Raw genomic sequence first — 22,875 nt, forward strand, 5'->3', positions numbered from 1 at the left:
ATGTTCTACCAAGTTCAGTAGCAGCCAGGGGAATTCTTGGAGCATGTACAGGAAGTGCCCTCTAGCACCTCGTGACTTTCCTTCATTTGTGCTTGGGTAATACTGACCTTCCCATGAAGAATTTATCCACACTTGCTTCTGATGGATGGAGGGTGCCATAATTGGCAGCAAGGACCATTTAGAGAAGGTCAGTTGGAGCAGATGGTGGACTTTAAGACTCGTGTCACCCAGACCTTAAACACATCTCACCCTTACCTCTGTCTCACCAATTCTGTTCCTGCCCTTGTCGTTAAATAAATGTAGTCCTGTATATCAGGTCACAGTGTTTAAGTTTCTGCTTTGAGAAAAGCGTTCAGAGGATTCAGTATTAGTACTCCACTACTTGCGGATTCTGCTTTCCAGGGCCTCTTCGCTCCCAGGTCAGCACAGTTAATAACGAGCTGACATTGTAAAGCTTTTGACATGTTTGAGAAAAATGAGTAGTGCTTGTATAAAAGCACTGGAAATGCCATATTATAAACACCCAAATGCATCTACCAGAACTCCAAATAATTAGAAACAGGCTTGGAGAACTCCACTCTCATATATTCGTGCTGCCTTTTTATGAGGTTAGACCAACCTATTAGGTTAGAATAAGCAATAACAGCTAAAGGGGTTGATTATGTCTTGAACATTAGAAGACTAATATAGCTAAGATTTTCTCTCAGCAATGCCGTCTTCACAAGCCACCGGAATCTCACTGTCCTTGGCTTGCTGCAGAAACACCAATGGGGCTACTTTAAGTCCTTCTGTAAGAACTAATCTAGAAAAACCTTTTAACATTGTTTTCTAGAAATCTCCATTATCTCATGCAGATAATGTATTAGGCAAGTTGTTCCCTTATGCCTTGGGGCTTTGGGTTTTCCGTGTCAAAGCTCAGACTTAGTAAGTTTCCAATGAGGAAGTCTGTGCTCTGCTTTAAGCTTGGTTGTATTCGGGATTGCTGAGCTGTCCCTTCATTTCCACTTGTATCTAGCCTACTGTTTGCAAATAGACTCAAGATTTTCATAGCCACACTTGCCCCAAGAAAACTTGTCTTGATCCTGTTCTGTCTTTTCCACTTCTTTTCAACCTCCTTTCTTAATTCTCTAGGCTACTCTTATGTTCTTGATTTCTGTAGCATCCTTATTCCTTCTCACTGGCTCCCACCCACTCCCCCCTGTTTCACTGAGTCTTGTTAGTATTTGGCAAGCTATTATTTACTAAATCAAATATAGTTTTACAAGCTGCTACTCCTATCTTCTCTATAGAATTATTGGCCAGATGATCAATTTGAAAATTACCACAAGCATTCAAAGATAACATATTTGCCCTTCAATGCTTTGAAAGAATAGAAGAGATGAGTACAAGAGAAACAATATAGGGAAACATATATGGATTGATTTAAAAAAAACATTAGACATGAAGGGAGAAAGGACTTGGAAATTCCGAGAATTGTGGGTTATGCAAGGACTGGACTAAGGGAAGATTTTAAGGTAGATATGAAACTTATAGAAGCTTAGATAAAATTCATTGTATTTTATCATTAGAAGATTTCAGTCTGCTAAAGATGCCATATACTAGAGTATAAAAAGACATGGACATTTTTATTATTAAGAAGTGGAAGAAAGTAGATTACAATTGTAGTGACATACATGTTTCAGAGAGTGTTGGTTTTATTGTTAGTTTGGTAGATCTCAAAATATCTACACAACTTTTTTTTTAGAAGATCAAAGGAGGCAGGCGCTGTGGTGTACACCTTTAATCTCAGCACTCAGGGAGCAGAGGCAGGTGAATCTCTGTGAATTTGAGGCCAGCCTGGTCTACAAAGAGTCTGGGACAGCCAAGGCTACACAGAGAAACCCTGTCTCAAACAAACAAACAAAGCAAAACAAAACAAAGAGGAAGAAGAAGAAGAAGAAGAAGAAGAAGAAGAAGAAGAAGAAGAAGAAGAAGAAGAAGAAGAAGAAGAAGAAGAAAGGAAAAGTTGATGTGCTTAAAAGTAAGAAACTGGAATAAATTACTCAGAAGTTTGCTTTTGAGAAAAAGAGACAGCGTTTTAGCTCCTGAATTACCGTAAAGGAGAGAGAGGTGCATGAAGAGGACGGAGTGAGGACAGAATGCCTCAGGGTGATGGTGGTGGCTACAGTCACTATAAAGAAAGAACATTAACAAAGGGATGTTAGGAGGAATCCTTGGCCACAATGGTGGGGGACATGTATAGGGAAATAACAGTTGTGTCAAAATATAAGTCTTGCTGGGAAAGGGCAGCTAATGATGGGAGAGTCTGCAAGGAATGAATTAAATTTGATGTTCTTTACTTTTACTGTAAGTATAGTTCACTGCCAGCTGCTGCATCACAAATTTAGGTTTGGCCTCAGACAGCGTTTTAGAATAGAATATCTAATCTGTTGCTGAAATACATTTCTATAAGCAGAGAGTCTCAAAAAAAAAAAAAAAAGGTGTTTAGTTGCAAACTTCTTGAGGAGATTTATTTGTACAAAGGAACAGCTCTACTGAGGCCATGCTGTTGTTGGCAGTGGGCTAATGGTCAAGCCACTATCTGCTTTTTAAGACCCCCCTGGATTTTTTTTTTTAAAAAGAGGCTTTTACTGTGTAGCTTAGCATAGCCCAGGATAGCCCTCGTGATCTTCCAGCTTAGTGTTTTGATTACAGTGGGCACCAGCATGTCCAGTTGCATTTTTAAAAGGTTCATTGTCTTTCCTATGGTTGTGCTCAAACATAATCATTCACAAAATCTCACCAAACCAACCTTTGATTCCGAACGTTCTCAGACTACGAGGAGGAGAATGCTGACTACCAGTTATGGCAAATACAGAGTAAAACAAGTTTAAAAGCCTTGAGCAATACTAAATTGACTGTTGTCTGATTCTGGGTCACTTTATGTTTATTTTCATTTCCTTTTGCCAAGCACCAGAGCAGAAAGAGAATTCAGGGCAAATCAGAAAGTATAGCTTGGGAGTCAGAAAAGAGAATGAAGGATTTGATGGTCATCCAGCTGTAGCTGCCCTGGGGTCTCTTCTAGCTCTATAAAGTCTTGCTTTGCTAAGATTTTATTGATAGAAAAACTGAGACCAACAAGAGTCTTGGGTATTTTATTGTTTTTGCCTGAACCTGTGACATTTTTAGAGAAATAGTTTACTTTATTGAGTGAGCCTTAGGAAAAAAATCAATTTGTAAAAATACAGCTATAGGCCTAATGTCTTAAATTGTTCTTTGCTGATGATTGAAGCATCACACTGAGATCATTTGCAATCTAATTGTAAAACAGCCCAAGGAGAGACTAGACATCTATCCTGTTCATTGCACAACCTTTATGGAGTGCCTACCAGGTGTCTGATCATGAAGCCATCCATGCCCAGTCGCAAGAGGCTCACAGTTTCTTTTAAAATTAAGAGGAATCCACTTCACTGCATCCAGCATAACATCTTCTCTCCCTTTTAAGACTTAGAAGCTACCTGCCTTATGCACTTATCAATTTAGATGGTGTTGAGAAAGGCCAGCTTGAATGGTATACATGGGGGACACAGTGACTTATATACATGTAACATTTGGTTTAAGAGAAGGGCTTGTAACTGAAATAGATGAACTTTACTGGTTGAATTATTTTCAGTGTGAAGTTGAGGATCTTTGGCAACCATGGAGTATTCTGTTTCATTTTCTCCATTGAAGGCTATATAAGACTAAGCTGATTAGAAAGTCTTGGATCTGGCCCCTGGCAGCTCAGCTAGCAGTGGGATCCTGACTCAGACCTGGAGTTAAGTCCTCAGGAACATATTCCTGCTATAGAGGCAGAGTTGTCGGGCCCATCTGTTCTGATTTTAGCTTCCCAACATTTCTCTAAGGTCCCTTAAAAGATTAAACTGTGGGGCGGGGCAGGGTGGGGGGTGGAAAGGAGAAGAGCAACAAAAGTACCATGCAGCATACTTGTCAAGCGATGCATTTCATAAGTCACTGTTGTGGTTTTGACTTACAAGACACAGAGGACTTGTATCCTATAACATTTGTTACTGGTAGCAATGAGAGTTCTGGCTGAAACAGCCCCCCTCTCCCTCACTGGGCTTTCTGTTCTTCTGGAAGGGGGGATTGGAACCCAAATGTAGTTTTTATTGGGGGAAAAACAAGCTAATGACTGGCTGCAAGCATTTCCAGACTCTGCGACTAGCAAGAAAGTAGGCTGTATATACAGAGGCTTTTCCACCACACCTCTCTCTAAATCACTGAATTCTAAGGCCGCTGATGACTTTATAGACACAGGAATTGGGGACATGTTTGCCGCAACATACACTTGGAAGGGCTAACCTTTGGTTTAATATCCTGCTGTCACTGAAAATTCTGTTACTTTTAAACAAGGGTTCTGCTTTTTATTTTGCAAAGTCCCCAATTTATGTTCAGTCTTGGCCCTTAGTTCTTCAGATTCTAGGCAATTGTATTTGTATCATCAAAAAGTGTGCCCAGAGAAACTAAAGAACATTAAAGGAAACTTAGTCATTAGGGGTTGTCTTTTAAACGCTTTTAGCCTGAGTAAGTGAGTGACCTAAATAAAACCAGTTAGCCTGAGTTATAGTTAGGTATAGAGTAGGGGAATCATTCTAAGTTTTGAGAAAAAAAAATAAAGGTATTTTTTTAAAGCACTAAAAATGGTATACACTTATTGTTTGTTTCCATCATTGTGTATGCAATTGTTTTGTTCTATTGGCTTAAAATGTTTATTTAAAAAATCAAAAGGAATCACTCACCTGCCAAGGCCAAGTTTATCTCCTGGCCTGCTCATCAGAAGTCAAAGTTCCTCTATAAATATGGCGTTCTCCCGCTGTTTGCTGCCTCTTTATCATGCTAGTAGTGTGAAACTTGCTCTCCTCCTCTGCAGCCTGGCTTAGTGGGGCTGCTGAAAACATAGCCAGGGGAGCTTTCTTTGGTTTGTGGGTCTGCCACCATCAGAGGTAAACGACACCAGCTGGCAGTACTGGGAAAGTCCGGCAGTGGTTCTGAAGGCCAGTGTTTACAGTCATGAAACGGGATTAATAATTTCTGCCATCCAAGATCATTTTTTTTTTTTTTTTTTTTGTAACAGTTAGACCTAGCACAGGCTAGACATGCAAATTCTTGTGCTGGGGACTATCTTACTGTGACATTTACATCAGAATATTTGTGTGTCCTGAAGCAAATATATAATGGTGATCTTAAGTTATAGCAATTATGCTACTTAAAATAACAGTAATTGTGCTTTACTCTTAAAAGGTAGTCTTGTATATACCATAAATCCTCAGGTTTGTCCTTTAACAAATTGAAAATTTTACTTTTAATACAGCCTCCATGGAAGGAGAAAGCTTGATTTCTTCAATTATGAAATGAGTACACTATTTGTCACACCTTGGTTCTGTTCCTTGTGCAACTGGAAAAGGATGAGTAGCTAGCATTCTTTCTTTCATTTCTCTACGTAGCTAATAATTGTACTGAGAATTCTGAAGTTCCATTGGCACCTAGTTGTCCTGCTACATGGCAACCTGAGTTGAAAATTAAAATTTAAAACAAAAGCGTACATTCTCTTAAACTTAAAAAAAAAAAAAAAAAAAAAACCAATCATCTGATTGAAGTCTCTTGTGTATTAAGAAACTTGGGGGTGCTGGATAGATGACTCAGCAATTAAGAACTCTTACTGCCCAGTCATGAGGACCAGATTTAAATCCCAGCGTGACTGTCACAAGTCATGTGTCCCACACACACATCTGTAGCCCTAGTCCTGAGAGTTACAGCAATGCTTTCTGGGTTCTTTGTACATATTGACACAAAAGTGCCTGCATACATACGTGCACATATGCAAATGCGGATGCATATGTGCATAAATAAAATGAACCATAAAAACTTGGACTTACATTTTCCATATCCCTGTATATTTCAACCATGATATTTTCATGATTCAACAGATTTTATACAATTCGATATAGAGAAAAAGATAAAGAAAAGAAATGGATTTTTCAACTCTGTCCAGCAACTGAAACAATCGTGGAAAATCTAAAGCCCAACACGGTTTATGAGTTTGGTGTGAAAGACAATATAGAAGGTGGAATCTGGAGTAAGATTTTCAATCATAAGACTATTGTTGGAAGTAAGTATCTGCTTGGCCCAAAAAAGATTTTTTTTTCATTCTTTTCTAATTGTCTACTTTAAATCGTTTCACTGGCTATCTAACATGAAATAAGTTCATTTTCAGTTATTTTTAATAGTTAAAATGTTCTAGCCGGGCGTGGTGGTGGACGCCTTTAATCCCAGCACTCGGGAGGCAGAGGCAGGTGGATCGCTGTGAGTTCGAGGCCAGCCTGGTCTACAAAGTGATTCCAGGATGGCCAAGGCTACACAGAAAAACCCTGTCTCGAAAAACCAAAAAAACAAACAAACAAACAAATGTTCTAGTATTTAAGAAAATACAAAATGAATAGAATTTAAATATTGATATTTCAGAAACTTTTATAATGTGATTTTTAAAAATAGAAAATGAACAGCTTGATGTGTCCAGCTATGTCACGGTAGTACTTTAAAATGTGTATTTGTCCTTTGAACAGCCGCTGAGCTGAATGAATAAAATGCTAATATGTGTAAGCATATTGAAATAATAGTAAATGAAACTACATGCCAAAATAGAGAGTGTGACATGGAATTTTCCCCACACTGAGCTAGAATTGATTAAGGAGCAGGAATAATAAAAATAATGCCATTTCCTCCTTGTTTTCAGGTAAAAACAAAGTAAATGGGAAAATCCAAAGCACTTATGACCAGGTCCACACAGTGGTAGGTGCCAACTTATTAATATTTTTCTTTAAAAATAATTATATCTCCATTGTGTTTCTTGTTAGATGAGGGGCACAGCCCTTCTGTGAGGTACTGAGACTACTGGACACTGGGTAAAATGTTCAATGATTTAGAGATTAGTGGCTTTTCCTTCCAGAAAATTATAAAAATATGCCCCCAAGCCCCTTCTAATTTGTAAAGCTCTACAATTAAGAGATTCAATGCAGTTATGCTAGCATTTAAATAGTTTAGAGTATTATGAGATTTTGTTCAGTCTGTCTTGTGATTTAAAAATATTTGTTCATTTAATGTGTGTGTAGGAGGTCTGTGTGTGCATGAGAGAGAAAAATGAATGAATGATTGAATGAATGAATGAATACACCACATATGCAAAGGTGCCTGTGGAGGCCAGATCCCCTGTAACTCCAGGCAGAGGCAGATGTGAGCCACCTAATGTGGGTACTGGGAATCAAATCCCAGTGCTCTGGAAGAGCACCAACTGTTATTAACCACTGAGTGGGTTATCTCTCATATAACCACACTTCAAGAGCTGATTGACAGCTACATGCCCTAGGTACACTGACAAAGCTCAAATCTTTCTACATTTGAAGTGATGAAACAACCAGTTTGGTTTCAAAAATGTTCCCAACTTCTGCTCAGTTCAGCAAATGTTTTGTGTGTTTTGAGCCCTACAGTTTCCACCTCCAACCATCACTGAAACTCTTAGGTCTACATGCCTTCACTATTTTTTCTCAGGTCAGCAAGTGGGTCCTCAAGAATTATCTTACCACTTATATATAATGTAAGACATGGTTAAAGCCATCAGAGGGATGGAGAGGGACAGAGAGAGAGAGAGAGAGAGAGAGAGAGAGAGAGAGAGAGAGAGAGAGAGAGAGAGAGAGAGAGAGAGACAGACAGAGAGACAGAGACAGAGACAGAGAGAGACAGGGAGAGAGAGAGAGAGAGAGAGAGAGAGAGCGAGAGAGAGAGACAGACAGACAGACAGAGAGACAGAGAGAGACAGGGACAGAGAGACAGAGAGACAGAGAGACAGACAGAGACAGAGAGATAGACAGAGACACACAGAGAGACAGAGACAGACAGACAGTCAGACATACAGAGATGCTTGCATTTCATATCACACACTCCAGTGTAAGGTGAAAGGTGCCACATTACTGAACAGGTAGAAGAAGCACCAGGGTGAAAGAATGGGTGCTTGGTACTGACTTGGGTTGCCATGTGTTGGAATTACACAGCTCGAGGAGGTACCTTCCAGTGAGATGTGCGTGAGGAGGCTTAGTGTGTTGCTTCTCGTTTTTCTAACCAGATAACTTGGACCCTGCTATTCCTTTCCCTGTCACTCTCCAACTCCCTCACCCTGGCAGGGATCTCTTTATACTTTCTTTTTATTTGTAGTTACTCTAGGATGTACACTTATATCTAAAGATTGGAGCTAGGAGTCTCGAAAGAGAGAACACTTCACATCCATTTTTTTGACTCTGAGTACCTGACTGAATAGGCTCATTTCTAGTTCCATCTATTTACCTGAAAAGTCCGTGATTTCATTTTTTCCTCAGATGAATAGTACTTTATAGTGCATATGTACTACATTTTCACTTTCTACTTGTCAGTTGAAGGACATTTAGGTTGTGTCTATTTCCTGGCTATTGTGAAGATAGCAGCAATGAACATGGCTGAACAAGTATCTGCGGAGTCTTTTGGGTCTATGCTAAGGAGAGGCATAGCTGGGTCATATGGTAGATTTATTTTTAGCATTTTAAGAATTCTCCACACTGATTTCCATAGTGCCTGAACTAGTTTGAAATTCCATCATAGTGAACGAAGGTCTCCTTTTTCTGGCACTCCTCAGGCATTTGTTACTTGCTCCATTGACACTGTCCATTCTGACAGGAATAAAAGGAAATCTCAAAGTTGTTTTGATTTGCATTTTCTTAATTGACAGGGACAATGAACATCTAAAAAAATCCCAGTAGTACATTTTTTAAATAAAATTAGGCACAACCTATTTTTATAAAATTAGATACTCTAAATTTTGCTGTGTTTGTGTTTAGGATAGTGATGTCTTCTTAGTTAATTTTTCCCTGATGAAAATAAAGTGCTCTTTATATTTTCAGATTAGTTTAACTTTGATTTAGTCTACCCTGTCAGTTATTAAGATCACAATGCCTGCTTTCCTCTTGGCCCTATATGATTGGAGCTCCATTTGTTCATCTTTTTCGCTCTACATTTGTGCTTATCTTTAAAGCTAAATTATGTTTCTTGTAGACAATGGACAGATAAATTTTGTTTCTTGATTTGTTTTGCCAGCCTGTGTCTTTTGATTGTAGAATTGAGGCCATTACATGTATTGATTGTAAGCGTGTTGGAAGGCATTGCTCCAGCCTCTTCTGGCTGGCACAGGTTTCCAGTGAGAACCCAGATGAACACTCCGATGGGTTTATTTTATTACATGACATGTGGTTTCTCTCTTGTAGCATCAGCACTCCTTGTTCTCTGTGCTTCTGGTCCACACCGTTGGCCAGGGGCTCTTCTCCCTCATCTGTCCCCATCATTTCATTCTTTATGGTTTTCTACAGCTTCTTTAGGTCCCTATCCTGTGCTTTATTTTTTCTTTGCCCATTTCATCTAGATTCTCTACCTCTTCTTCGAGTTCTGATATTTTATCTTCTGCTTGATTCATGCTACTTGTAAGGCATTCCCTTGATTTTCTAGTTGGGCTCTTGGGGTTTTCAATCCCATCCTCACGTCAGCTTGAGTATTCTGTAATGTTTCTATATCTTGATGGCGTTCCATTTTAGAATTGTGTTGTCTTCATCATTTCCATCCACTTTATGTTTGTGTTTCTTGGGCATCCCTGAGAAGTTTACTGAGCTGCTTCCCTGGACCTGCTTTACACCCATTAAGCTCCCCGATGGAGTTCATGGTTGTTCTTTTAAGTTCTGTGTCCTGGAGTTTATCTGGTAATTCTCCTGGAGAACATTGCCAGAACTGGTGGGATTTGCTGGGAGATGTTGCCTTGCTAGTTTATATTGCTTGTAGGTTTGCAATGACATCTGGAAATGAGAACTTCATCTGCTAGTTCCGGGTCTGACTTGGACAGAACAGGTTGGTGCAGGACACAGCATGTGAAAGACAGGTTGAGCCTAACAGTTATGTATGACTTAGGTGGTTGCATGGGTTGTATCGGATACAGGATAAGCATTCTGGTCCAACCTGGAGTTCACAACATTATTTTCTGTGAATTGCATAATGTAAACTACATGATAATTGACTTACTATTTCTAGGCTATAGGTATTTAATTATTTGTAATTGATTTTTAATTTGTGTGAAATAATTAAAATGCCTATTAACGGTTTAGATTTTTACTATTTCTAAAAGGACCTTTATTGTGAATAGGCAAATTTCTATCTAAGATTATCCCAGCTTGTGATCTTACAAGTAGGTAACACGAGTTTATCCTGCTTATCAGTAGTGCATGTCTGTACCACTAGCATTTTGGGTAACATAATAGGTACATTAACTTCTGTTTCTGTGAATGCTGATAAAGTGTTGCTATCTCTGCCTTTATTTTCCATTTAGTGTCCATTAGTTGTGGCTCTTTGTTAACTGAGAATTACATGATTTTTTTTCCTGACTAAAGACTGTACAGGTCAAAGGATTCTTTGTGATGTCATATAGAATTATTTCCTATATGTTCTACCAACTTTGTTAGTGACAATGGGTGAAATAATCATGTCTTAGAATGTGATCCCTCCAATAATTTGACTCTCATCATTTCTTCAGTTATAGTTATAGTTTTCAAAGCTTTCCCCCTGCAGACAGCAGATAAACGCACACAGACCTGCTACACTGCACAAACCGAGGAACAGCAGGAAATAGTTCCTGTTTCATCCTCTTACAGAATACCCTTTATTCTTTGTTGTAAATGGCTTCCGAGGGAGCAAACCATATCCCCTGCCTTCTTGTCTGTCTAACCTCTGTGTGACTTAAGATGTTATTTCTTTCATTCCTTCTTTTTCATCTACCATATGTCAATCATTTTTATTTATTTTTGTCCAAAATATCTCACGTAGGATGCATTGCTCGGTGTTATTGGGGAAAATGATTGGTGCTTTGCCACAACAGAATTTAATTTCTTTTTCCTCTTTATAAACAGCTGTGATAGGGCTGGGGAAGAGCTTCCTGTGTCTGTGACACACAGCCAAAGTTGTATTATTTCCAGCTGTGAGGTGGAGCACCTACACATCCAGCCAGCTGTGATGAGCTGTACTTTTAAACGCTTGGTTATTTCCAGAGGAAAACCCAAGTTCGTAGAGAAGCTGTTTTAAGCTCTGTGACACTCTATGAGAACCTTCTGGATAGCAGAAAAGTGTCTCATGAACTGACTTCTGTGCTTACAGGCAGCCCGAGACATGAGAAGGTTGTAATGGAGTCACACAGGACAGCCTTTGGCCATGTAATGTGGTCCTGTAGAATCCATTCTGGAGATAATTTGTTATATCAGATGTATATTTCAGTCCAAATCAAGTCTGTGTCCAATTATTCACCCATTTCTTCTCTGAGATTCAGGTTAAAAGGTGGAATTTCAAGAGGCATGTGATGTCTTACTTTTAAGTAAAAGACTTGTTGAAGACTGTTTTTATTTGATATTCTCAAGTTGAAGCCTTTGAAACCACAAATTATCCTAACACCCTACTAAAAGAAGTATTCGATACAGGAAAAGTATTTTAGCATCTTTTAAAAAGAAAGATAATAATTACGTGAAAAGTTTGTGTATTAAACCACCCCGTCAAATGCTCCTGGTCACATTACAAACAGTAATTTATATATCCAGGCATGTGTTTTGTTGGTAGGCCCCACTCAAGTTGTACCAGGGATATGTGGCAGGGTCTCTTCTGATTGGTCAGTGCCTTTGTTCTACCAGTTGTTAAGTTCCTTCAGTGATGTCACTCCTATCTTTATGTCTAAAAATAACAAAGTATAAGCATTAAAAACTTGTTATTTTTCAAATATAACATAAATGCATCATATAAAATTCATATAAGGAAATGTTTATTATGCTTGTGTTTTTCTTTTTTTAGATTCTATTCCTTTATAATGTAATATTTTATTTGCATAATAGTCATTTATTTTACTATTTATTCCTTGTGTATAATACAATACATACGTTTTATTTAAAGTGCATGTCCATTATGTAATATTTATTAGGTTTTATCTAAATATCAAATGGCTTAAATTTAAATACACTGTCTCTTTAGATTTTTACATCTACTTTCTTCAGCAAACACTACTAATTATTGAAGTATATATTAATATATTTTGAAATGTAAAGTTGTTTGTTCTTTTATCAGAATCCACATTCCTTTAAACTATGATGCTATTTCTACCATTTCATTTTCCATTCAAAATCAACTTATTTTAAGGAAGTTACTCCTACAAAATGGAGGATCCCTCTTAGTCGCCTCCTAAAATGTTCACTTTCCAATGTCAGTGCACTGAGGGCTAAATTTCTAACATATGTACTTGAAGGTCATCTTCAAGCCATAGCACCATGCCAGCACACACTATGTGATGATCAGAAATCTTGCCAACACTGCACACTCCACCCTAGGTTCCACAGCATGTTTGATGGAATCTATACCTGTTACACCAATACATGCTCATAGATGTTCACCAAGGTGGAATGAATGTATAAAGTATAACAGTGATCAGATAAATGAGCAAAGAGAATTCATTATGGTCCCACTTATATCTTAAAATTGTATAGCATGAATATAACAAACAGCTTTATTCTAAATATCTCTTTTCTTAAGCAGAAGCTTAAACACGTACACACATGTGCGCGCGCACACACACACAATCATTAGATATTTATGTCTTATTTCAGTTAACCAGAAACTTGAAGACGTTCAAGCAGCGTGTGTTAGAGTCAATTTTAGCCAGATGTTAGACTGAAACAGTGTGTTTTGTAACATTTACTAGAACATCCTAAAGTGAATTAAAAGCAGATTTTTAAGGTGGCCAAGTGCTTCTCATGCTGTTTGGCTCTTGAGTCCTTGAAATTAGATTTTGAACACCTCCTCCCCAAATAGAAAGCTGCAACTTCCCAGGGCCTGAAACTAAAATTAAACCCTCAATGAACATCCTGATGCCATAACAATACCACATGGATAAGCTTTCTAATAATCAACTTCTTGATTGACACTAATATTATTTTTTTGTTCATTTTTATTAATTTATTCTTGTTACATCTCAATAGTTATCCCATCCCTTGTATCCTCCCATTCTTCCCTCCCTCCCATTTTCCCCTTATTCCCCTCCCCTATGACTGTTCCTGAGGGGGATTACCTCCCCCTGTATATGCTCATAGGGTATCAAGTCTCTTCTTGGCTACCTGCTGTCCTTCCTCTGAGTGCCACCATGTCTCCCCCTCCAGGGGACATGGTCAAATGTTGACATTAATATTAATTAAAGCTAATTTCCTATATAGTATGTTGAGGGAGTTGGTGTAGTACAAAAGGTGAATTTAACATGCTTTGCCCTGTGAGGCTACTGCTGCTATTTATTTCTACATAATCAAAGGCTTTCTCTAGTCATGACAAAAATAGAATAGAATGACAACAAACCATCCACTCAGTTTCTCTCCATTGGCTTTCCATTTCTATTCTAGTGTTATTTTCACACTGAGCAGCGCTAACTACATGCTCCATCATTACCTTGCTCAAGGTATAGCATGATGCTTAATCAGCCTATTCAAGGTTAGCACAACATAAGATGTCTTTAAAGAAACAGGATTTTTTTGAGAAAAAGATAATTCACCTTTTACAGAGCAATAATGGTTGTACTTACCTCCTGACATACTGCTACTACACTCAAAAAAACACTTGAGAAGTGAAAAGGATAGAAATTGAAGAGTAGTGATGGAGATTGCAGCTAGATTGAGGGTGAGCAAGTCGCAGAGCAAAGATAGCCAGCAGAGAAACTGCCTAAGCACATGACTGCCAATGGGATATTCATGGAGAGCAGCATTGCGCCCATGTGTATGTGTTATTTGGTTGTTTTTTTATGGCTGTAAGAAGATACCCCAGACAGGGTAAGACTATTGTCTTAGGGTTTCTATTGCTGGGACAAAACGCCATGACCAAAAAAGTATCTTGGGAAAGAAAGGGTTTATTCAGCTTTCACTTCTGCATTGCTGCTCATCACAGAAGGGAAGTTAGGACAGGAACTCAGAACAAGGCAGGAATTTGGAAGCAGGAGCGGATGCAGAAACGATGGAGGAGTGCTGCCTACTGGATTGATGCCCATGGCTTGCTCATCTAACTTTCTTATAGAACCAAAACTACCAGCCCAGAGGTGGAATCACCCACAATGGGCTGGGCCCTCCCCTATTAATAACTAATTAAGAAAATGTCCCAGAAAAAAGAAAAAAGAAAAAAAGAAAAAAGAAAAAAGAAAAGAAAATGTCTTATACCTGAATCTTATAAAGGCACTTTCTTAATTAAGTTTCTCTCATTTCATATAACTCTAATTCATGTGTCAATTTGACATAAGACTAGCCAGTACAGCCATTGATGTATGCTTTCTATAATTCTAAAGTCTTGGAAGTCTACGACCAAGGAACTGACACCCAGTAAAAACAACAACAACAACAACAACAAAAGAATAAAACAAACAAACAAAAAAAAACCTTCATGGTATGTTATTCTATGGCAGGAAGCAAAAGGAAAATAGAGAGATGAGGGCAAGATTGACCTTTTATTGGTTTCTTTGTTGGGTTTCTATTGCTGTGGTAAACACCATGATTGAAAGCAATATGAGAGGGAAAGTTTTTATTTTGCCTCACAGATTATAGGTCATTATCAAGGGGAGTGAGGCAGTGGCTCAAGGGGAAACTTGGAGGCAGAAGCCATTGGGGAATGCTTACTCCCCATGGCCTACTCAGCCTGTTTTCTAATACAAAGCCCTGGAGTGGCAGTGTCCCCATGGCCTGGGCCCACTCACATCAGTCATTAGTCAAGAAAATGTGTCTACAGACTTGCCTACAGGCAATCTGATGGAGATGTTTTCTCAATCGATGGTCCTCTTCTCAGAGAACTCTATCTGTGTCAAGTTGACAAGATACCGAGCAGGATAATTAAGAGGTCAATCCACTCCCTAGCAACAGAGGAGCTCTCATGACCTATTCACCTCCTATAGTTTATGCCTGCTAATATTGTTGTAATGAGGACTGAGTTTCTAATGTGAATTTTGGGAGACATATCAAACCATAGGACAACACTGGTCCACAGTACCCATATCCTGGTTCTGTTCTATATATGCCCATGGCTCCAGCATACACTCATTGATGTCCATAGGAACAAGCCTATGAAAACAAGGGAAAAGTAATAGTGGTATCCTCTTAAAATAAGCATTGAACATAAAACTCAAATGAAACTGGGCTATAGCTGATTAGATCTTGGTATCTTAAGAATTATCATATTTTGTTTTCTAGTGATTTTAGGCAACAGATGTTTTCTTCTACTTTTCGTTCATAAACAGACACAGAGAAAGAACTCAGTGTGAATTTCTTGGTGAAAACTTTTGTCTTTGGTAGACATATTGGTAGACATAGCTGGACTTTCTTGATGCCCTTAAACCTATCTGCTGAGATGTAGTTTCATTGATCTTTGGATTACAGATTAGGCAAGGGAGCAATTACAGGTCTAGAAAGAAATGCAGCCTGCAGCTAAATCCTTTCCTTATTTTTGGCAGCACACCCTGTACCTATATTCTTGTCATCAACTCAATAAAACATTGGTCAGTACTCAAGCAAGAGCTCAGAACAGAAACTTTGTTCCATTCATGTGATGAGTGGAATAGTTTCCATTTGTCAGAAGAAGTTTGTCTGAAACAAATCACTGTAGCATAAAAACTATAAATCGGTGTAATCCAGCTCAAAGGCAGTCAGCACAGCCACACGGGGGCATTTCTGCTGTAGTGTGTTAGCAGTTTTTGGGAAATGTCACATTCTACTGAATACTGTGATGAGACTCCTAGGGCAAATGAACAGCATATTCAGATGTCTTTTCAACTGTAGCCACGGACCTGACCTGTTAGTACTAGAAAGATAATCTGGCTTCCTGCACAGGAGGCTCTCCTGTAACCAGAGCTAGCTCCACTAGGCACTCAGAACTCTTAGAAGTCTTGCTCTTACAGTTAGAGAGAATAGTGCATAGGCTAAGTGTGGGAAGAGAAACATCGAGGAAGAGGGAGGTGCTGCAGTTTCAGGTAGACAGGAGAAAGAATTTCTTGAGACTAGCCGTACAGTAGAAAGCAATGATTAAATTTATTGAAGTATACCCCAAATTGTATGACTTTGTCAAAACATCAAAATCTATCTCATAAGTATTACATACTTATAGACAAATGCAAAACTATGAATTGCAAGAAAACCAAATATAAACTGTTCAAATGTAAAAGCAACATTCTTAGAAGTGGCAGATAGAGACACAGGCTGGGGTTACTTCCAGAGTACAAGCAAAGCAGTGGCCAGCTGCTGATACAGTGGGTGTGCGGGCAGTAGAGAGTGGCGGGAACCTGTCTGTCCTCAGTGGGAACTGTGTACAAATGCCACAGTGATGAAGCCAGAGGGGATCCTCTTGCTAGTGTGAGCTCATAAGTGGCGATATTTTCCTTTCCTCTCAATGTTTGTTCCTTTTATGCTTCTATTCATATGGTGTTCCTGTTCTTACCTGGGAAAAACCATGTAAAGTTGTTTTTCAATCATTGCCCTGTGCACCAGTGGTGGATGACTTAAGTTGCAGTATGGAAACATGTATGGCAGGCAAAGTAACATGAAACCATCTTTCTCTGAAAAGAACTATTGTAACTCACTTCAGGAACTTGGCAAATAAAGGTATATGCACAAAAATAATCAGTTTGTAATAACTACTGTTAAAATTATGTGTTTCCTTCTAGTCTGCTTTATGTATGTATGTATTTATGAATGCAGGTAATATGTATGTATGTATATCCATGTGTGTAGGTTATACTGTGAGTCTAAATTTATATTTATAGTCTTTATATTTTTTTCAGCTATTAAGTAAAAGTAAACCATTTGAAATACAGCTTACTGAATAAAACTTGAACTTTGGGTAATGAAGTTGTTCTCAATTGTAGTAATAAATGTGCTTTCACACAGAATTGTCTGTACTTGATTGAGTACTTATGCTGGTGGAGGAAGGTAAAGATTATTGAGTCAATGAGTAGAAATTATCATTTGAAAACAAATATCCAGTGATGAAGTAAATTCTTTTGCAGTGTATAAACACAATACAGCAAGAGCATTAGCCAAGAGTAAAATGGCTGTTATGGCCTCTCTTTACCATGCCTCATACAATCCTGAAAAATGACAGCATGTTACCACACTTTTTTACTCACAACTGTGAATGTTGTATTAGTGTTTCATATTCAGTGCACATTCAAAATAGGCAGATACGCACATGTTGTGTCTACCCCGTGTATGGGTTAAACCAAGCGCCAAAATTGGCCAAACTTACTCTTTCAACAGCTCAACTCTAATCTTCCTGTTAGAACTTCCTGCCATTCTCACCACTCTCTCTCCCCACATCTCTCATCTGCCCCATCTTTGGCCACGTGATTATGTCTGGCGGGGACTCTACTTTTAAGTCTAAACCTATCCCTAGGCACTGCATGACATCAAAACATCCATGGAGCTTGGAAGATAGTTTGGGTGAGGGAAAGACATATCATCCTCTGGGTCATGACCTTCAGATTTGGAGTCCCTCATGTGTGAACCAGTGCAGAATGGCAGAATGAGTAAATTCAGGTTCAATTCGAAGAGCTGTTTAGTTTGGAAGTGTTGTTGTTCTCTCTTGGACAACAAATGGTGGTGCTGAGAGCTCCCAGTAGTTACAGTAGTTATAGTATATGCTGCCGTAACAGCAACACTAACAGATTATGCTTAAATAGTTTGACTTGGTTGGTTTTAAAAGATAATATGTATCTCGGCATCTTTTTGAGAGGAAGTGTGAAGAGGTTGCTTGGTTGGACTACATCTCAAACAAAATAGAGATGGGCCCTCTCTATATAGAGGATTTAGTTTCTTTCTACTGCAATTTCTAAGTAAATGGGAGTTCTGAAGGCTTGCTTGTGAGGGTTTGCACTCTATGGGACAGGCAAATGAGTTCAGTACAATGGAGGCAAATGTATATGCTAAGTGTTTACCCAGTGACTGTTAAATCCTGTTATGGGTGACTTCACCAAAGACAAGAATGATTTCTCTCAGAATTCTGATTTTAAAATTTTTTTAAATAACATTGATACAAAGGCTGACTTTCTCTCACTCTCTCTCTTTCCAGCCAGCATATGTCCCAAGGAAGCTAATTCCAATAACAGTCATCAAACAAGGTAATTAGCCTGCTGTACTCAAGGATTATTGTTGTGGTCTGTTCACCTATATAAGCATTCAGTGTCGGTTTTCTCATCTTCTGACAGTGATATTTGGGGAATGTTTGAAGAAACTAGTGTAAGTTAGTAAGTTTATGCTTAATACATAATTTTGGCTGTGATAGCAGTATGCCTTGAACAAATCATACCAGTGAGGCAACAAAGCAGTTGCACCATGTGTTACATTTAAAATAATCAGTTAAACATGTGGGGCTGTACTTAGGATTAATTGAGTAATCATGAGGAAAACAATTAGCAGAACATTTAGGATATTGAGAATGAAAACCGTGATTTAGCAGTCACTTAGGGGAAGTAAAGATGTCCACGGTTGAAGAATTACAATGCTGTATTTCATTTCAGTGTCCAGTTGTTTTTGTTTTTGCTTCCAGTTTTCAAATAATTAAAATGACTCCATTATTTCCAGAAAAGTCTCCTGGTTGAAGAGCTAAAGCCTTAAATGGTTCTTTCTTTTAAGAAAACACAATAGCCAAAGTATATGCTAAAGGTGGGGCCAGTTACTGCTGGAACCACTGGAAGATTCTTTGATTTAAAGATGTATGTTTTCTAATTTCATATATTGTCTTGTCATTGCAATGGTTTTTATGCTAGCTCTTCATTGCTCTGTGGAATGAGCAGGATACACAGAGAGTTGAGACAGGCAGAGGGTTTTCTACTACTTAGCATGGGATACTTTATGCTAGAGGCATAAATAGAGGTTCTTTTCTCGAAAGTATGAATGGTAAGGTAGGGCATATCTAATTCTTCTGTTTACCATGAAGCCAGGCTTCCCTTAACTGATGAGTTTAGGTTAACCATTGGCTTCACATTGCTCCCTGTGCCCATCCTATCACATTCTTGTCTCTTTTCCCCCTCACCAGTGATTCAGAATGTTACTCACAGGGCTTCAACCAAGTCCCCAGACAAGACTCCTTTTGGAGGAACAATACTAGGTAAGTCAGTCATAAAACCTAGGCTATCTCCTTATGAGGTTTTGTACTGTGAGCACGTGTGCTAAATTAGTGTCAGTCCATTTCATTTTACTGTTTTACGTTCTTGGCTTGTGTCCATTCTAAGCTACTAACCAAGAGACCCCGCCTTTATCTTGGCATGTTTAAGAAATAGCTAGAGCCCATGAAAGAGTTTTGAGCCTGTGGATTTGAACCCAGAGGATTTCTGTTGATAAGCTGTAGATATGTAAAAAAAACAAAACAAAACAAAACAAAAAAAAAAACAAAAAACTCTTAAAAAAAGTACAGTCCAACTTTCCCTCGTTTTTAGTGTGGAGTTAAACTTAACCAAACAAAGGAAATGCCGTCTTTTAAATTCTACTTTGTGATTCACCATGCTTTGTTTTTGTATGATACATTTTCTTCCTCCTCTTATGCTTATATTTGTTTCCTTACAGTTCATCTTATTATTCCGGGACTTAATGATTCCATTGTAAAGCTTCCCCCATCCATAATGCTTGAGATTTCAGATGCTCTCAAGGCGCAATTAGGTAAGCAGGGGCTTTTCAATGAATGCTGGTGCTGGATAGTAGAGCATTGTGACTATGTAAGGAATATTGCAAACGAGCCACTTGAGGACAGAAGAGTGAGTATGGAGGAGGCAAGTGGATGGGCAGAGCTATTACTATCATCCTGAAAGGAAAGCTAATTTATACATATGCACACACATGTGGAAGAGGAATAGGTGTCAGTATCTTCTAGAAAAAAATATTGGATACAATTCATATGAGTAAGAAAACACCAACAAAATCCCCTTCAAAGGGACTCAAAGAATGATTCCGATTGTTATATTTGAGTATCAGATTGGGTTCAACATTGTCTCTAGCAGCAGATCCAAAGCTTAGGTAATGGCCATTCTGACTGAAGTGGGACAGAGTCTTAGAACAGTTTTGATGGGCATGCCTGATGGCTAATGATGTTGACTATTTTCCCATATCTATGTGTGTATAGGTGATGTGTGTCAGTTGATGTAAGCATGTTTGCACATGTGGATGTCTATTCCCATATATATATGTGTGTGTGTGTGTGTGTGTGTGTGTCTGTGTGTACACGTGGAGGCCTGAAGTTGATGTGTAATCTACCTGAATTTTTCTACCAGAGTATTCACTGAGGCAGGGTTTCTTAATCAAACATAAACTTACTGTTATGGTCAATCTTGGCAGCCTAAGTGTTCGGGAATCCTGTGTGTCTCTCGCCCTCTGAGGCTAGAATAATCGATGGCACATCATGCATGCCCACATGACAGTGGGTTTCAGGGATCTGAACTCTCTGTGTTATGTGACAAGTGCTTTGACAACTGATCCATCTCCTTAGTTGCTTTTGAATACTTTTAAAACTGTTTATTAATCATTTGCATGTTTCCTTTGGAGAATTTTGTTTAGCTCATTTTTACTTGGATTGTTTTCTTAATGTTTAGGTTTTTTTTTTTTTTCTTTCTTTGCTTTTTTGCTATTGTTGTTTCTTGTGTACTCTAGACACTAATTATCTATCAGCTATATAGCTTGAAAATATTTTCTCACATTCTATGGGCTGCCTCTTCACTGATTTGCTGTGTAAAAGCTCTGGGTTTTCTGAGACCCCGTTTGTTGGTTTTATTTCCTGTGGAGTAATATTCAAAACACTGTTATCTAAGCCTGGATGCTGAAGTGTACTCCCTTCTTTATCCTTAGCAGTTTTCAGAATATCAAGTCTTATTTTGGCTTTAATTGATGGTGATTATTGATTCTTATAAGTTACAGCTTAGCAAAGACACACAAAATGTAATGATGAGTTCAGGATAATTGACATATCTATCACTTCAGACCTATGCAATGCCTCTGCATTGGGACTGTGAGAACTCCTCTTCACCAGACACTTTGAAAGGCCACATTAACTGCTGTCAGTCATAACCATCTTATTGTGCTATAGAGTGTTACAAAGTTATGGAGACTCTTTATATACTTTAGATGTTGAATATGTGAATTATGGCTCCCAGATATTTTCTTTCAATCTGTAGGCTACTTCACATTTTGTTAGTTGAGTTTTGTTTTTTTTTTTTTCTGTAAAGAAACCTTTTTTCCCACAAAAAATTGTGTGGGCAAAATACTTTTTATATTACCTAGGGAGAAATAAACTTCCCAAAGTTAATTATCACTGTAATTCAGAAAAGTTGTATTTTTTGAGGGAGTAAATCCTAAAAATAATAACCCCACTTCACCAGAGTCCATCATGGAACAGCAATAGCTTTTGTTCTAAGAACACACGGTGTGAATAAATAAACAACAAAGCTAGTATTGCACACACCCATCTCCAAGGAATTTACAAAAGCTTTGCCAAAGCTAAGGCACACCCTGCCAACAGTTAAGAGGAGCAGTGGTGCTGAAAAAATAGTATAAAAGCAAAAGTGGAGGAAAAAGAATTTACTGAACTTTGTGCCTTGGATGGATGGTGTTTTCTTGTCTGTCAAGATAGCAGGTGTGTGCAGCATAGACAAATGCTCATGGGCTGCAAAGGAATGCCAGAAATCTCTTATTTAAGTATAGTCCCCATCTCCCAACTACTCTGATATCTGGTGTGCCATATTTAGATACACCACATGCCTTTACAAGAATTAGTATTGTATAAAGAATATAAATATATCTTGAGAAAACGTCTTGCCATGTCTTCACATTTGTAATTGAATTTTAGCTTAATGTGATTGTGAATTAAAGGCAGATATTAAATTTTGGAACCTGAAGCAATCTAGTTTGTTGTCCCTGACTGAGAGTCTAAGATCTGAGGAAAAAGGGGGCTGCAAGGGACACACACACACACAGAAAGAGAGAGAGAGAGAGAGAGAGAGAGAGAGAGAGAGAGAGAGAGAGAGAGAGAGAGAGAGACAGACAGACAGACAGAGAGAGAAAGACAGAGACAACTGGGGGTAGAGCGGCAGAGTGACAGACAGAGACAAGGACAAAGACACAAATAGACAGAGAGATGGACAGAGAGATAGATATGGAGAACAGACAGAGAAACAGAGATACAGACAGATAGAGACAGAGTTCTGAAGTTAGATTTCCTAGCAGGTAGAGGTTACCAAAATCAGAAGCATAGGATATTATTAAGTGAAAAGGGAAAGATCAACAAATTGTGCTAATGGAGTTGAGAACACTGAGTTCATCTTCCTGTGGTGTGCACTGAAAAGAACAGGAACAGAACTCATGAGAAGTTTGTGTGCTGAGTGATTGTTCACTTGAAAACAAGCAAAGTGGTTTAAAGCTCTGCCTATGAAAGATGTCCAGAAAGAAAACCTTGGTAAATTTTAGAAATTAAAAAAAAAGATATTTATAAAACATTAGGTATATATGTTTGCTCATTACAGGAAGAGTTCTTTCTCTTTATGCCCTTGTAACTAGATCTGAACAGTGTTGTTAATTATTTCTGTCATGTAATAATGGCAGTGGTGGTCTGCACACTGCACTTGTCCACAGGAACGTATACACCCAAAAACTGATGTGTGTCTGCTTTCTAATTGCTTTCATATCTGTAAAACATGAAAGACATCTGTAATCATAGTTTGTGTTCACATTAAATGAAAAGAAGGAAATA

At 38.4% G+C, this 22,875-nt stretch overlaps 1 protein-coding gene across 1 annotated transcript in view; it reads left to right on the forward strand.

Moving 5' to 3' along the window:
* Abi3bp (ABI family member 3 binding protein) overlaps positions 1 to 22,875 on the forward strand; it is a 205,739-nt gene that overhangs the window by 79,325 nt on the left and 103,539 nt on the right. Inside the window, 5 exon segments of the mRNA XM_051150061.1 lie at positions 5,967 to 6,148; positions 6,773 to 6,828; positions 18,214 to 18,262; positions 19,180 to 19,251; positions 19,707 to 19,799. Coding sequence (XP_051006018.1) covers positions 5,967 to 6,148; positions 6,773 to 6,828; positions 18,214 to 18,262; positions 19,180 to 19,251; positions 19,707 to 19,799 — 452 coding nt within the window.

This window comes from Acomys russatus, chromosome 8 (assembly GCF_903995435.1).
Source record: "Acomys russatus chromosome 8, mAcoRus1.1, whole genome shotgun sequence".
NCBI classification, from domain to species: domain Eukaryota; kingdom Metazoa; phylum Chordata; class Mammalia; order Rodentia; family Muridae; genus Acomys; species Acomys russatus.